This window comes from Onychostruthus taczanowskii, unplaced genomic scaffold, assembly GCF_017590055.1.
Source record: "Onychostruthus taczanowskii isolate IOZ18803 unplaced genomic scaffold, ASM1759005v1 scaffold88, whole genome shotgun sequence".
NCBI lineage: Eukaryota > Metazoa > Chordata > Aves > Passeriformes > Passeridae > Onychostruthus > Onychostruthus taczanowskii.
Window position 1 is genome coordinate 46908 of NW_024506773.1, and position 14862 is coordinate 61769.

At 41.2% G+C, this 14862-nt stretch overlaps 1 protein-coding gene across 1 annotated transcript in view; it reads left to right on the forward strand.

Moving 5' to 3' along the window:
* HECW1 (HECT, C2 and WW domain containing E3 ubiquitin protein ligase 1) overlaps positions 1–14862 on the forward strand; it is a 74405-nt gene that overhangs the window by 46743 nt on the left and 12800 nt on the right. Inside the window, exons 18-19 of the mRNA XM_041425204.1 lie at positions 11791–11889; positions 13312–13441. Of these exons, the coding sequence (XP_041281138.1) occupies positions 11791–11889; positions 13312–13441 (229 nt within the window). The remainder of the gene's footprint in view (positions 1–11790; positions 11890–13311; positions 13442–14862) is intronic.

Below are 14862 nucleotides of genomic sequence, written 5' to 3' on the forward strand. Positions count from 1 at the left end.
GAAGTTGTAGATTATTGCTGGCCACATTGTCCTAATGAACTCTATAACTTGATGCTTATTTAGAACTGCTTTGGGGCAGGACTTTCTTCATTCATTTCCCATAATGAATTTTCTTTCTTCTCCCCGTCCCCCTTCTCATGTTCTAGTCTGTGCCACTGAGCAGAGTCAGACAGAAGACTTGCATGTCTATCTGCATCTCATTCTGCAGGCAGATGGGAGCCTGGTGCACCCATTCTCTATGCAGACAAGATCTTTCCCTGTGCTCCAAGTCAGCTGACATGGTCACTGCAACTGGTTGTGCTGAGCAAATACATGCTGTCCCCCATCAGGGCTGATTGCTTCAGGAATGGCACTGCCTGTGTTGCTTTTACGTGTTCTGGCACATGGGCAAAGGCATCTCCCTTTGCCTACATGATGCTGTAGGGGCATAGCCCGGCCAACCTCTGAGCGGCCCTTTTATTTATTTTGTGTAAATGAGAAACCACATAACCAGCACTATCCATCTCTAGCGTGCCAGAGAATGCAGGGTGTTGTTTTTTTCCTTTTTTTTTGTTATAATAAACCCAAGGAGAACTGAGAATGTTGCAACTTCAGCTGTCTTTTCTCCTTAGAGAGCTTGGTTGGTTTTCTTACCCCGGTTTCCTTATGAGTTGTGCCTTGTGCAATTGCCTGCCTATCCATCAGACAGATTCCTAATCAGTTTAAGACCTGTCTGACAGGAAGGTAAATGTCTTGAAGGTAATAATTTCCTAAAAGCTTTATCAAACTTGTGTCTGTGTAAAGGACAGGTCTGCGGAAGAGTGGCTCAGAGAGGCGGGGGGAGAGCTCAGCAGGGACCTGTGCTGGCTGTCCTCACAGCTGGCCAGGCAACATGAGTGAGCCAACAGGTCCATCCCAGGCACAGGCTGCAAACCAGCCACATCATCTTGCTCAGTAGCTTGGGGATGTGAGGAAGAGCTGTGCAAGCTCAGGGGAGATAGATGGGAGAAACTGGAGATACTTCAATCTGGGAAGTGCTAGCAGAAACGCATAGGAGGAGCTGGGAACTACTGCAGTGTGGTAATGTAGGGCCATCAGAGACAGATCTATAGGAAACAAACCTTCATAAATCCTTCTACAGAGAGATTGAATTATTTCAATTAAAGTGTTTTTAAAGAAAGTGACAAACTGCCTTATGACCTACTGGGTTGTATTCTGATGCAGCCCAGCTCATGGGATGGATTTAGGCACACTCCATGGCTCTTTATAGAAACAGTGGAGAAATGTAGTCACAGCATCTAAGCAGGAGGTCTGGAAACAGCCATTACTCCTCTTCACTGACTGAAGGGAACTCTTGGGAATATGTGGTCTGAATTACTCATGAATCTCTCTGACTTTTCAGCTGTTGTGGCAGGCAACCTACATATGGCCCAATACCTGTTTAGTCAGGGAGTCAGAAACACTGAGTTTGGTTTTGGGCTTAAAAGGGCCACTTGTGTGGGTCTGCATCTGGGGGAGGAATTAATTTAGGAGACCAATTTTGCAGCCGTCTTGAAAGGGCCTGTTTATGCTAAACACTGAAAAATCATCCCCTTAAAAATCAGATAAAGCACCCCAGAGAGAGGCATCAAGCTACATCCAGTTGTTTTTGAAATTAGATGATTGCCTGTTTGCCTCAGTTTCCTCTGAAGAGATTTCCTAGTATGTAATCAACTTGAATTCCGTTTGATGTACAGTACTGCTTGGAACTGCTTTGAAATTTTCAGATGAAAGGCACCATAGAAAACCAAAGCATTTAATGTTATGTTACACTATAAATTTTAATTACTAGCAATATCTTATTTTAAATAAATTATGTCTGCATGAGAAATTTTCAAGCACTATTGTAAATCTTCTGGACAAGAATTATATTAAAATAAATGTGCAACTAAAATAATTTATAAGACCTTTTCACTGTGTGAAAAGGGTATGTTACTGAAATGCCTTCTTGCTGCTGTACTGTGATCTCTCTCAATGCCTCCTGTACTTAAGTAAACTTTGATTTTCCTATTAAGTTTGATGTATGACTGTATCACATAGAGCCTGCCTCAACAGCTGGTTAATTATTTATTAACGGTCAGGAGGAATTGGAAGATTAAAGACAGACCAAAACTGAAGGAGAAAAAAAACTTTCTTCCTAACTGAGCTTGTTCAGCAACCATTTTTTCTTTTAAAAAATGTTATACTTTATATTTACCTTACTCTTGACTTTCTGTCTCTTACTAGAGAATTTTTTTCCCGAGCTCTTTTGAGGATCAGAATGGCATTGCTTTAAGAGTTGAAAGAAAAGATGTCTCACAGCCTCTACCTCTTTTCCCTTCCCTGAGTCTCATAGTCTCTCTAGCACTTCTTCCAAATTAGAGTTTGGTTTGAGGGAAAGGCAGCTGTTCTGTTTTGTTCTGTATTTACAAAAGTCATATTTATGGGTTTTTCCCTTGCTTAGGGCCATTTAGTCTTTGGCAACACTGCAGATTAAATCTGCTCATAGTAGGGAGGCTTCACACGAAAATCTCTGTAGTGTCTGCACCTTGCACGTGGCAGAGGAGAAAAGGGTAGGATCCATGCTGTCCCCAGGCACGTGGGCCTGCAGGGAGCAGCAGGATGGGCAGTGATTGTCTGTGCATTGGTAATGGCGAAAAACCTCCAGGGAGAGATGAATGTTATCCCCTGTTCCAGCCACACTGGAAGGGCAAGGCTAAGCTGTCACTATGAAGTATTGCTCAGTTATCATTCCCCTCCTTACTTCTCACTGCATTTTACTCAGACTTCAGTAAGGTGAAGAAAATTCAGCTAAAGCAGGTGCAGAAATTCCCTGGATAACCTTCTTTTGTAAGTAACACAATTCATGCATCAAAAGAAAGACTGCTTGTAGAGCAATATTGTTTTCAGTAAATCACCCAAATTCATTTTTGGGTATTTTTGAGTAGCAAAGGCATTTCTGTTTTTGTAGGCCTCTCCCTGGGATGTTTTGAAAGTTAGAATTTTCATTTGTTCATTGAAAGTTATTCTTAGTTTTGGTGTTACCTTAGTGTTACATTGAATTCCAGAAAAGGGGAATATTAAAGATTTAACTTTATCTGATATGAATGTTTTTAAAGAGAAAGGTAATGTTTGTCAGTTTGCCCCAACTTGGAAAAGGAACATTTTTCAAAATTCTGATAAAGTTATGGAGGATAAGAAAAATCCTAAGCTGTTCCCTCTATGAGAAAAGTTCATGTGATAGCAAGAATACAGAAGTATACATTCAGTATCTTGTGGCTTATTGAAGGAAGCTTTTTACACTGTGACTTATGACTTCCATTCCAGAAAATGGCATATTAGAAACTGGAATTATTTAATTGTGTTGGAAAGATTTGTAAAGACAAATAAAAAAATTTTGTTAGGCTTCAGAAATGCAAAGGTTCTTCTATTCTGCATGTTCCCAGAAGAGGATCAGAGTGGTCAGTTTGCAGTGGTATTAATAAAAGCTGGAAGTATTCAATGATTTGCAAAACAAGACCTATAGTAGACTGCCAAGCAATTAATAGCATGTCTGAATATCAGCACGCCCATTTCTGACTTTACTCAATTGGTGATCCTCATCCTGAGAGACAGGGATCATTAGCCCAGTTGCAGCACAATGCAAACCCAAGTGTGTGGCTTTGGACAGGGCTGCTAAGTCCAGAGGGCTCTGCACTGCCTGTGAGCTGTTTGCACATAGCTCAAGGATATCTGCATCACCCCTCATCACACAGGGTAAACATTCCTGGGTGCTTGCGAGGATTTTATGATGAGCACTCTCTCATGCTTAAATACCCCAGACAGGCTGGAAAGGATTTGCCTACTTTGAGAATAACTCAGTTATTGTGGCTGCAGTGTTTGCAGTTAGCCGTTGAAGGAAAATGTGCAGTCATTGAGCTTGTGTTTTTATGACCCTCTTTTCTAGCAGATGACTAAATCTGTGGATTTCCCTGTAGCTTGGCTAGTTTATTTCAACACATGGCAAAGGTATGGAAAGCAAACATAAGTCGTGCAATGTCTGAAACTCCACCAATTCATAGGTTTGCAAAGTGCCCACCAACAACTCTTTGCAAGTTTTTTACTGAGAAATCAAAGTCTTTGATGAGAATGTTCTTTTGCTTGTTTGAAATAAAACAACTCATAAGCATCAGACTGAACTGATCTACAAGGAACTGATGATAAACTGATAAACATATAAAATGCCAATAGACTCAACAACTAAAATGGAGCGGGGAGTCAGAGGACTGTGATTCCATTGCTGTCTCTATCACTTGTTTTCTGGATACCTTCAAATAAGTTATTCTTTTGTATTTACGTTTTGTCAATTTTCACATGAAATATTGGCACTGATCTCCTCTGGAAGCTGATCTCTCTGCTTTGAGATTTGCCAGTCAGCAATAAAGTCTAGGATCTGAGAATCACAAAATGTAGAGGTTTGTTGTCTGCTAGGCAGTAGTTCATATCTCAGTCTGTATCTCCTCCATAGCTGCTGGGCAGAGGAATGTTTGCTAAGAGTCTCCCAGACCGCTCATACTGCTGTGTTCTGGCAGGGGTTCTCCCAGAGGAACATGACTGTGCATCATGGTCATGAGGCTGAGAGATGGCTCTGCAAACAGAGATGGCCACTTCAGCACTTGCCACACTCCTCCTCCAAACCCCTGTATTCATGGAACTTGTTACTGGTGGAATGATACCTAGCACAGATTTCTTTTCACAGAGAGAGACCGTGGTCATTTTTTTATGTCCTTACTAGTTTAAAGGCAGACCTGGAAATCAGCTCTCCATTACCAGTGCATGGTGTCTGGTGCTCAGACAGCCCATGACGCCAAGGCTGGCGTGCCTGCAATGGCTCCATGCAGAGGAATTCCTGTACCTGCAGTAAAAACTTCTGGCACAGTTCAGCTGATGTGCAAGAAGCCAGTGCCAACCTCTCCAGTGTGGGGCTTCCTGACTTGGCTGCAGTGCTGAGCAAATGCAGCTGGAACCCTTTTTCCATGTGAGCATTTATCTGGAGCTATATGTGGAGGAAAGGAAACATTTGGTAGATTGTGTTGAAGAGAAACCCAAGAGGATTTTATTAATTTCCCATATCTACATTATCTTTGCCTCTCAATTTTCTGGATAAAGCAGAATCGCCTGCAGCTTTTGCCATAAATTCATGCTTTCTTCTCCATGACACAATTAGTCTTTTAGCCTTTTCTGTCAGTTCTTTTGTGGTGGATATAGCCAGGATATAAGAAAGATGAAAAGATATTTTGAGTGAACAAATGGCTAGGTTAGGGACAAGGAAAAGACTTGAAGGATCTGATTAGGTTAAATAAAGAAGCAATAAGGTTTGGATTATATCTTTGTTTTTCTGTTGCTGGTAATTTAGGCTTCAGGAATGGTTTGAGGTTTAGTTGCTAATTTAGGATGCATGAGCTCCAGAGATTTAGAAGGACATAGATATTTCACATTTCCGTCACATGTAAGCAATAGTTCTTTTCCATGTGGCTACTCCTTGGTACTGAGAAACAGAAACGTGTTCTACTTGCAGATAGATGCAGAAAAGAGAAGTAGGCCTTACTGAAGTGCCAGTGTTGTACTGACCTTTTGCAGCAGAAAATATATGCACAAATTAGCAATAAAATGAGAGATCGGCTCACGTAAAGATACTCATCGTATGAAACTCCAGTGCCCACCACAAGTAAAAATATCTTAAGAAAAGCTTGTTTTCATATAAAGAAAATTATCTGTTCAAGATTTGAAATACAAAGGAATTTTATTTGTACCAAGTTGCTTTTCTTTCTGAAAATAATTTTTCATCCTTTTTCTCTTCTTATTTAATATCAGTTCTTGGGTGATGCACCTATATTTCCCACCCTCTCTGGGCACTCTCTTTGTATTTTATGACACTGCACAAGCAGGTCTGCTGGACTGTTCCACTTTACAGCAGGGGCTACTTAAGAGAGGCTAGTGCTTTCTTAACTGAGTGTAGCAAATTTCCTTGAAAATATCAATAAAACTCCTAAGTTTTATAGGCATGATAAGCAGACAGGATTATCAAAGAGAGGCTCATGGAATATACTTCTTGATCTTTTGATGCTTGAATGAAATGCCTTGGCTCTGAGTAGAATGTATCCTCTATTAAATCCCAGTAACATTTGCTGTGGTGGCAGGAATCAATTAATGTAGATTCTTAACTGTTTAAAGTTCATCAGTTTCCAGGCTGGAAATCTGCACACACAGTTGCTCTATATCAGTAGTCCTAAATATTTTCTTTAAATTTTAATTGAAAAATGAAGCTTACCTGACAGAATTTTCTGTGGTTTCACAGTGAGGAAATATGGAGTTTCCCCTTACAAATTCAGTAACTGTCTGAAAACCTGGAATGAATTTTGACCATATATGAGATAAGATCAATTTCAGTATTTAGAACTTAATGCACAGGAGGTAAAACCAAAACCTGGTTGGGGTGAGTCATTACCATTCCTTCAAAAGAAGCATGTAGGGATCTGGAGTAAGTTCTCATGTGGGATGTCAGTGCGGTTAGATACCAGAGTCAGTGCAGCAAATGTGACCCAACACTTTATCTTGGTCTCCCTAAGATCTTGGTCTCTCTAAGGATTCTTTGTATTAGAGATGGATATAAGAAAAGTAGATGAACCAACAGTACTCCTGTTACTCCTTACATTGGAATTCTCCTCTATGACTAATTTAGGAGTTATTTTACCTTTTCTCTTTAATGTGCTGAGACTTCATGAACTTCTGTCTCCAGCCTTTGTAAGAGCCATTCCTTTCATATTAATGACACATGAGGTCATCAGATTCCTGAACAGAAGAGGCATGGTGCTGGAATGCCACAGCATCCACCTGTGAACCTGCAGACACACAGAGCACATTTGCCAAGAGGCCAAATGACACAGTGGCAAAGAGGAGTCTGCAGACTTTGCAGATGCAAGTCAGATAAAGAGAACACGTGAGCTGTCCCAGCCTGCCTGGCTCAACCTTCCTGACAAAAGAATGCTTCATGTCATCCCATTAGTTCCTTCAAATGTTCTTTCATTTGAGTGAGTAGGGGTTAAATATGCACACCAAATTAAAGAAAGGCATTTGTTAATGAAGGCTGATAGATAGAGGTGTGGATTTGATCCACTGACAAGGTTCTGTAGAGGTGACCTGATCTTCTGCTAGATCATTTCTCTGTAGGTGTAGCTCATGTTGGCCACGTCCTGCACTGAGCCAACACAAGGATGTGTACTGCCAACATCTAGACACATACCTCTGGAGCATATGCCTGACACACTGCCAGTATTGTTTAAAATTCTTAATGTATGAGCCCAGGCAGAGTTGTTGTAACCATCTAGCTGGTCAACTCTTTTTGCAAAATATGCATTCTTATCACTTCCATGCATTAAAAGAAGTTCTTTGTTTATAAAGTACTAGAGCTGGTGATAACACCAAAATTCAGAAATCATAGACTCAGTACATTTTCCTCTGCATGTTGTGTCCCCACATATAAAAGATTGCAAATCACAAAATTTTAGAGTATAAGAATTGATTTTTAATTCCTTTAATCAGCAGTTTCTTGCCTTCAGGTTGTTCATAAGTGTCTTCATAACAATGGCAGTTTTAACACTGTTGCCCAATTTCCTACACATGATGCCCAATTTCCTACAAATTTTTGTTTTGTGACTGAATTCTCTGTTGTCTAATAAGATGCATGTTCAAGGTGAAGTATTTTCCATGATTGTGCCTTTCTAAATATTTTCCTCTTGTTAGAGTCTCTGGTATCTAATAATGATCAAGATTAGTTCCAGTCTCTCCCACTGTGAAAGGACTAATAGGCTCTCCAGGTGGATCCACCTGACAAATATTCTTCCTCAGAAGAGCTGCCAAGGACAGAAACCCTGGACCACAGTGTAGCCTCATTTGTTCAGCTTGTCTTTCAGGTGGCCAAAAGTTCATCTGTGTGATTAAACAGTCAAGAGTTTCAAAACTGGTGTAACAGAATGTGTAAACTTCACTTACAGAAAGCAAGTCTTGTGAAGGGAAAGTGACATTTTCAAATTTGATGTGAACCATGCTATATTTATATCTCTCAAGTCCTACTTTGAATATTTTTTTCACAAGCTACTGCATCAAGAAGGGCACACTTAAATGCAGCTGATGTATTTGAGCAATATAAGGTTTGCAGATTTTCAATCTTTTTAATCTCATCAGGTGCTTCCTCTTTTTAGGATTTGAAGTTTCTTATAACATACCCAATTTAGCCCACAAGGCATGGTTCCCACAGCATTCCCAATAGAATGATAAAGACTGTTCTTCCTCTGTACACACAGATTACAATCTCTTCAAGGTACATCATTATCCATCTGAATCCAAGGAAAAACTGTCATATAAAGTAGAGCTCCATTCATTGAACCAGTTAAGAGAGAGCCCTGTACCAAATTGTGGATCATTGTGGGTCCTGCCTTGCTCTGGTGCTGTATGATAAGGACCAGAGTACATTAAATCTCCTGTGACTCAGCTGCAGTGGGAGGAAAATGTATTGCCTCGTTGCTGCTGCAGCATATGGATTTGTCTCTCCCTGAGCACACAGATATGCAGTAAGTATTCACGGAGTCCCGTCGAGGGGAGTGAGCCTGTTATTTTGCAATGGGCCGTTGTGGCTGCTTCAGGGGCACCTGAAGCCTCCAGAAGGAAAGGAATGAGCTAGATACAGTGGAAATTTCTGCAAATTGGTCAAAGAGTAGTGTTGTAAAAAGCCAGAAAGCAGGTGCACACAATGTCCTTTTTGAGTGGACGAACAGTGTCAATAGGCAGTCAAACCAGGGCAGCTCCACTGCTCATTAATTCTGTCTCTCGTTCCACCATTTCCTGTTCATTAACTCCCTCCTGCATTTACCCTCTCTCTGGAGCACATTACTCAGACTCAGTCATTGTCTCCAAAAGGGAAGGGTGTTGAAAGAAAAGGCCAGAGCAAGACCCTGCATTCCCTACCTCTCCCAAACTAGCTTTTCTGCTAGAAAGAAACCAAACAAGTATTTTACACTTCCTTGGAAAGATAAATGTAATTCAGGCTTAAGGAAGGTATGTGCCCTCGAGCCAGGATTTACCTTTGTGCTGCTTATTCTGTCAAGAAAACTTGTTTTGTTCTGAAAGGACTGCTTTACCCACCTCTAAATCTTAAGTGCTCTAAATATTTTAGGAAGAAATAAACACAAGAGTCTGGCTTTGTTTTAACTGGCTTTTTTTAAGGAGAACAATTTGTTTCTTCTTGCTTTTTTGTAAGTTTTGAAACATTTTAAGTGGGACTGCTATGCTTGTCTGAGTGCAGTGGCAGCTTGATGAACTGAATGGAGCCACACAGCTAAACTGTATATTTGTTCTCTGAGAAAGGCAGCAAATGCCTCCTGTTGACAGGTATCTGCTGGCTTACCATGGTCGATGTTTCTCAGTGCTGGACCACAGAAGTGTTATGTCTGGTCTCAGGCCCTGTCCAGCATGGACAAGGGGCCAGAGAATCTTCTGCTACACCATTCTTCAGAAGAGAGTGAAGTATAGCAAGTTTCTGCCGAGATACCAAAGCTCTGTGCAGGGGCAGAAGGGTCTCTGAGCTGGAGAGCTGATGTGTCTTGGCCACACAGCACCGTGTTTTTCTGGGGAGATACAGAGCTGCCAGGGAATGTGGTCTACACAGCTTTTTAATCCATTGTATTGATAGGCACCAGCAATGGCAGTATTTTGCTAATTTCGTCTCACTTATTCCACGTGTTCTTAGGCTGGTGCGCCAGGCTTGGACCTTCCACACAGAAATGCTGCCCATGGCTTTGGGATGGTTTGATACAGTTCTGCCACGAGGCACTGATTCAAATCAGACTCTCCATTAATGGCCCTAGCAATGTAATGTGTGCCCTAGCTGTAAACACCTTGGTGTAGGTGCACTTTGCAGGAATGCCCTCAAAGCCATGCTGAAGCGAAACAAGCAGCAAGGAGAAGAGGGACCCTGTTCAAGCATTCAAGCAGTTTCTTAGAAGAAGCCACATTCCCAAATCTCCTAATTCCTGGCAGTTCACTTTCAGCTTTATTCCGGGTGGCTCCTGCCTGCCCAGTCCCCTACAGTTGAGTAGCTGTGGGGTGAGCACTGTGGTAAGGAACAGCCCCAGCATTTTCATTCAGTGCTTGCTTTCAAAACGCACGGGGATGGATGGGGGTGAAGAACAAAACCAGAAAAGCTGACATGCGTTGTTTAGGACAAACGGACTTGATTATGGATCCTAAAGGTGCTATAAAACTGATGGATTACAGGCTCAGCATTTCTGGGATTTGAGCTGTCTGGCTTCCACTGTGCTTTCATTGTATCAGCTCCCCCTCGTTTCCTTGCCTTTTGCTGGAAGCACTGCACTGGAGCACAAGTGAAGTGAAGCAAGCCCTAACTAGACCCAACAGCTGCCTTTTGTTGCTGTTGTGGAAACAGCTGTAAGGGGGTAATATAATCATTCTTCTGTGGCCGCTCAGCTGCATATCATAAGCACCTTTCTCAGATTCAGGGGACCTGGAGGCAGCTCCTGTGGTGGTGTAAATGCTAGTTGGGCCCACAGCAGGCTCTTTTGTGCCCCGTTTGACATACTAAGCACTTGTTGTTCTGTCCCATGAGCACAGAGTTGATTGAACAGATATTCTTTGCCACCGTTATTACAATCAGACTCGTGTTTCATTCATGTGCAGGAGAGGTCTTTGCACTGATTCCTGTAAGTGGAAGGAATGGTTTCTACACTCTTTGATATGTTTCTCATTTTTTGTGCAATAAAACTTTTCTGTGTTACCAGTCAGCTCAGACTTGGAGTGCTCAGATTTGGGGTGATGGATTTTTTCCTTTCTTACATATAAACAAGTTTTGAATGGCTGTTGGGTTTGTTCTTACAAAAACCAAACTCGCCTGGACTCACACCAGTTTTGTGGTTTTCTGTCTGAGATTATTGATTTAAAAGCAGATTTGATGAAAAAATATAGAGTAAGTCATAGAAGAAATCATAGGAAGAAAAATTTAGCAGTTTATCATCACAAGTCACAGATTATAATGGGCAGGGCACTATTTGAGTGTACTTGTACTATTTGAGTGTACTTGTACTGGGACTGGGGGTGGTTGTTCTTAGGAACGAACACAGGAGTGTGTGAATACTGAAAAGAGCTGAGCAGCAAAATTAAGAAAGTGGAACAGTGTGCCTGAGCTTTAGATGCTGATTTTAATGTGTCCTTGGTGACAACAGTTAGCTTATTTCAACTTCATTTTTCCCCTATCAAGTCGCTACCCTTTAAAGTACTTTAAAGCCCCACCTCGACAGGGTTGTAGCTAGTCAGAAACTGGATGTACTAAGTCTCCAAACATCCTTTGCAGCTCTTTTGAGATAGCATTTTTTCTGCTGAGGTGGAGCATTACGGTATTTCCGTGGCCAAATACTGTGTTGGATGTAGTCAGTCTATATCAGAACATTGAACAAGAGATCACAGAAAGTGAGTGTTCATTGCTGTGGCACAGGAGAGCACATAGCATGCCAGCTGCAGGTATGGGTACAGTAGGAGGTGCATCAAGGCAATCCATTGATCAGACATGGGAGGAGTGGCATTAAGTATCTGCTCAGGAAAAAAAAAAAAAAATCAGGGAATAAATGTGAAAAACTAATTCAGAAACAAACAAGCAAACCAAAAACCCCCAGGTGCTACCTGTGCAAGTTTCTATACTGGAAATCTTGAGTTACACTTCATTAACTCTGCATTTTTATTTCACAGGTTCAGGTTCAGTGGTCGTATTCTTGGCCTTGCTCTCATTCATCAGTACCTTCTGGATGCTTTCTTCACAAGGCCGTTCTACAAAGCACTGCTAAGGCTGTGAGTACAACCATGCAACCATGCACAAGCAGCAATCCCACAGGGAGTCCTGCAGAGACTGCACACACCCTCAGGGAGTCACTTTGAGCGCACTGACCTTCACATTCTTTCTGTTGTTGGTTTGTTTGTCTGCAATAGAAAATGAACACATCTTAATTTTTCTTTGCTTTCTCCAAGAATTTGCCATTCATAAATATTATGTTGACAAAAATAAATAAGTATGACATTTAGAAACACATATCAGAAAGTTCTGACACATAACTCCAGAGTCTACTACTGGTGAAAAGTTATGAAGATTCAACCAGGTGGAAGACTGAAGAACATGCTTGATGGAATGAAACAAAATAATAACGAAAAAAGGACAGGGGTTATATTAAGCAAAAATACATAATTTGTCGTGCCTCACTGGTGGAGTAGCTTTTCACTCTGAAACATAACTTGGGTTAATTAAGAATATTCATGTAGATATAACCAGGGAATGGCTTTTTTTGTCTTCTTCTGTCTTTTATTTTAGTAAGGGTAAGGTACCAAAAATATGTTATTTTCAATTTGAAGTTTATAAAGTTAATTTGGATTGACAATCAGTCCCCCTTTAATTAACAGACTCAAGTAAAACAAGGTACACAAAGTTTTTGCAACAATAAAAAAAACCATAAATATTAACTCAAGACTACTATTAAATGCTAAAGAGCAGAATAAAGCTTAGCTTAAACAGTTCATCAATTAAGATTATTCCAAGTCAGCAAAGATACCTGTCTTAACAGTCCTTTAAGTTCTTTATCATGTTATTCTTTGTTGGGTTTTTAAAACTATTATTTTTGCTGAGGTACAAAAACTCATATCTATATTGTACCTGATCTAGTCTGAAACTAGGCCAAAACCTAGGGTTCTCCCTGCATGCTTATTGCCACTTTAGGGAATTAGAAACCAGGCTGCTCATAGCAAATCTGTCCTTTTAGCAGACAGGGATGGCTCCTTATTAGCAGAAATTTAGGCTGCCTGGTCTGCCCTGTGTCGGACCTGTGTGCTTACCTGGCAGATTATAGATAATAGATAATGGAAGCATTATCTATCATCTAAAAGATGATAGATAATGGAAGCAGCCAGGCACAGTATGGTGGGGCTGAAGGGACACATGTGCTTTGAAGTGCAGGGCATCCTGAAGATCCATGTAAAATTAAGTCCCAGGTCTTTTGACAGCAAATAATGCAGGCAGCCAACAAATTTGGCCTTTTGCCCAGCTATGCAAAGCAAACAGTTGCAGAACTGCTTCAAAAGGGTCTGTGAAACAGTCTTTGATGTTAACAAAACTAAATGAACTTCAGTTTTATATTGGATCTTTAGTAAATTTGTTGACACACTTAGTAGGAAATCATCCTGACAGTAGTCACAGGATCATATATTTTTTCGTCTTGCAATCAGGCCGTGTGATTTAAGCGACTTAGAGTACCTGGATGAAGAGTTCCATCAGAGCTTGCAGTGGATGAAGGATAACAATATCACAGATATCCTGGACCTAACCTTCACAGTGAACGAGGAGGTGTTTGGACAGGTGAGCATAGCTATGCAAAACATCTGAAAAGCAAATTTGAAGCTGACAAAGTTGAGCGTGATGAACATCTTTCTGTCAGAACAGATCTTTTAGCCTTTCAATAACATTTTCTTCTCCTACCTTCTGTTTCTTTCAAGCCACCTGTTCCAAGGCAGATGTTTATTCTTAGGCTGTATAATATAAAATACCAGCCCCCCTACGGGCCTGTTGAGCCACACACTGATGAGCACAAGGAATTCTCTGGAGTGCAGCTCTTCTCTCCAGGGTGTAGTTCACACAGATGTGGCATTTGGTGAATGCAAGAAATGTAACTTAAAGCTGATGTGACTTAAAGGGTAGAGGGTTAGGAGGGATAAAAAACATTTGACAGGTGCTGTAGGACCTGGCAATCCTTACCATTATTTTGTCTAATATCTCCCTGTTAGATTCTGTGTCTCTTACTTACCTTGCACCTTCTTAACAACTTGGTATGTACATCCATTTATTGTGCTTTCTGCAGCTCAGCTCTACCTTAGTCAGACAGTTCTCTGTAACCTGGCTGATCACTACAGCCTTAGGGAAAGTGCAACAATGGCTTAAGTGCAGTCTGGCAACCAGAATAAATGTCTCCTGTGGGATTCTTTGGGTTGCACTGAAGCCCTGGTGCTCTTTGGTGTTGCAAACCATGCTGGATCATAACTGTCTCTGGGAAGCCTTGAAGGGAATCAAAACAATATTCAGACCATGATTAAGGATCTCCAGGGAGATACTGAAAACTAGAGAGGCTGAAGAATCAAGCTTACCAAGCACTGCAGAAGCTCAGGGAATGGAGATACCTTGTAAGGAACAGATAAAACAGTGTCAAAAGGAGCAGAGAAATCGATGGAATATGATCTTTTATACCCTTTATCTTACATGCATCACACCTGTGTGCCCTCACTGCTCTTTTGTGATTGATCAATACACATCAGCATTCCATGTTTCTTTGCCTTCAATACTGTCCACAGGTCCTACACTGTTGTAGTCCATTAGGGATGAGGCTCGGCTGCAGCCCCATTCCCAATCACCACAAACTGTGTGCCCACAAGAATATCCAGAGAATGGCTCTCACCACTTGACAGTTCATTTTCCTGGAGGGTTTGCACAAAGCTAGCGTAGTTCTGTGAGCTAGGCAAGAGTTTGACAAGTTTCTGAGGGGAGGAATTCCAGCCCTGCTCAGCTATGAGCGTTAAAGTAACAGAAAGCAAGCGAGGCTTCAGGGAGTATATTAAAAACTGAATTTAGCCTGAGTATAGCAAAAGGTAACAGAGGATGAGCAGAGTTAAGGGTAGATGAAAAGGATGGAGCAGAAGAATTAAAGCAGGAAGCATCTGTAGGAAGAAGAACACTGTTTTTCCACAGACTCAAATGCAGGAGTTTTTCACGGACTAGGAACTGAGAGC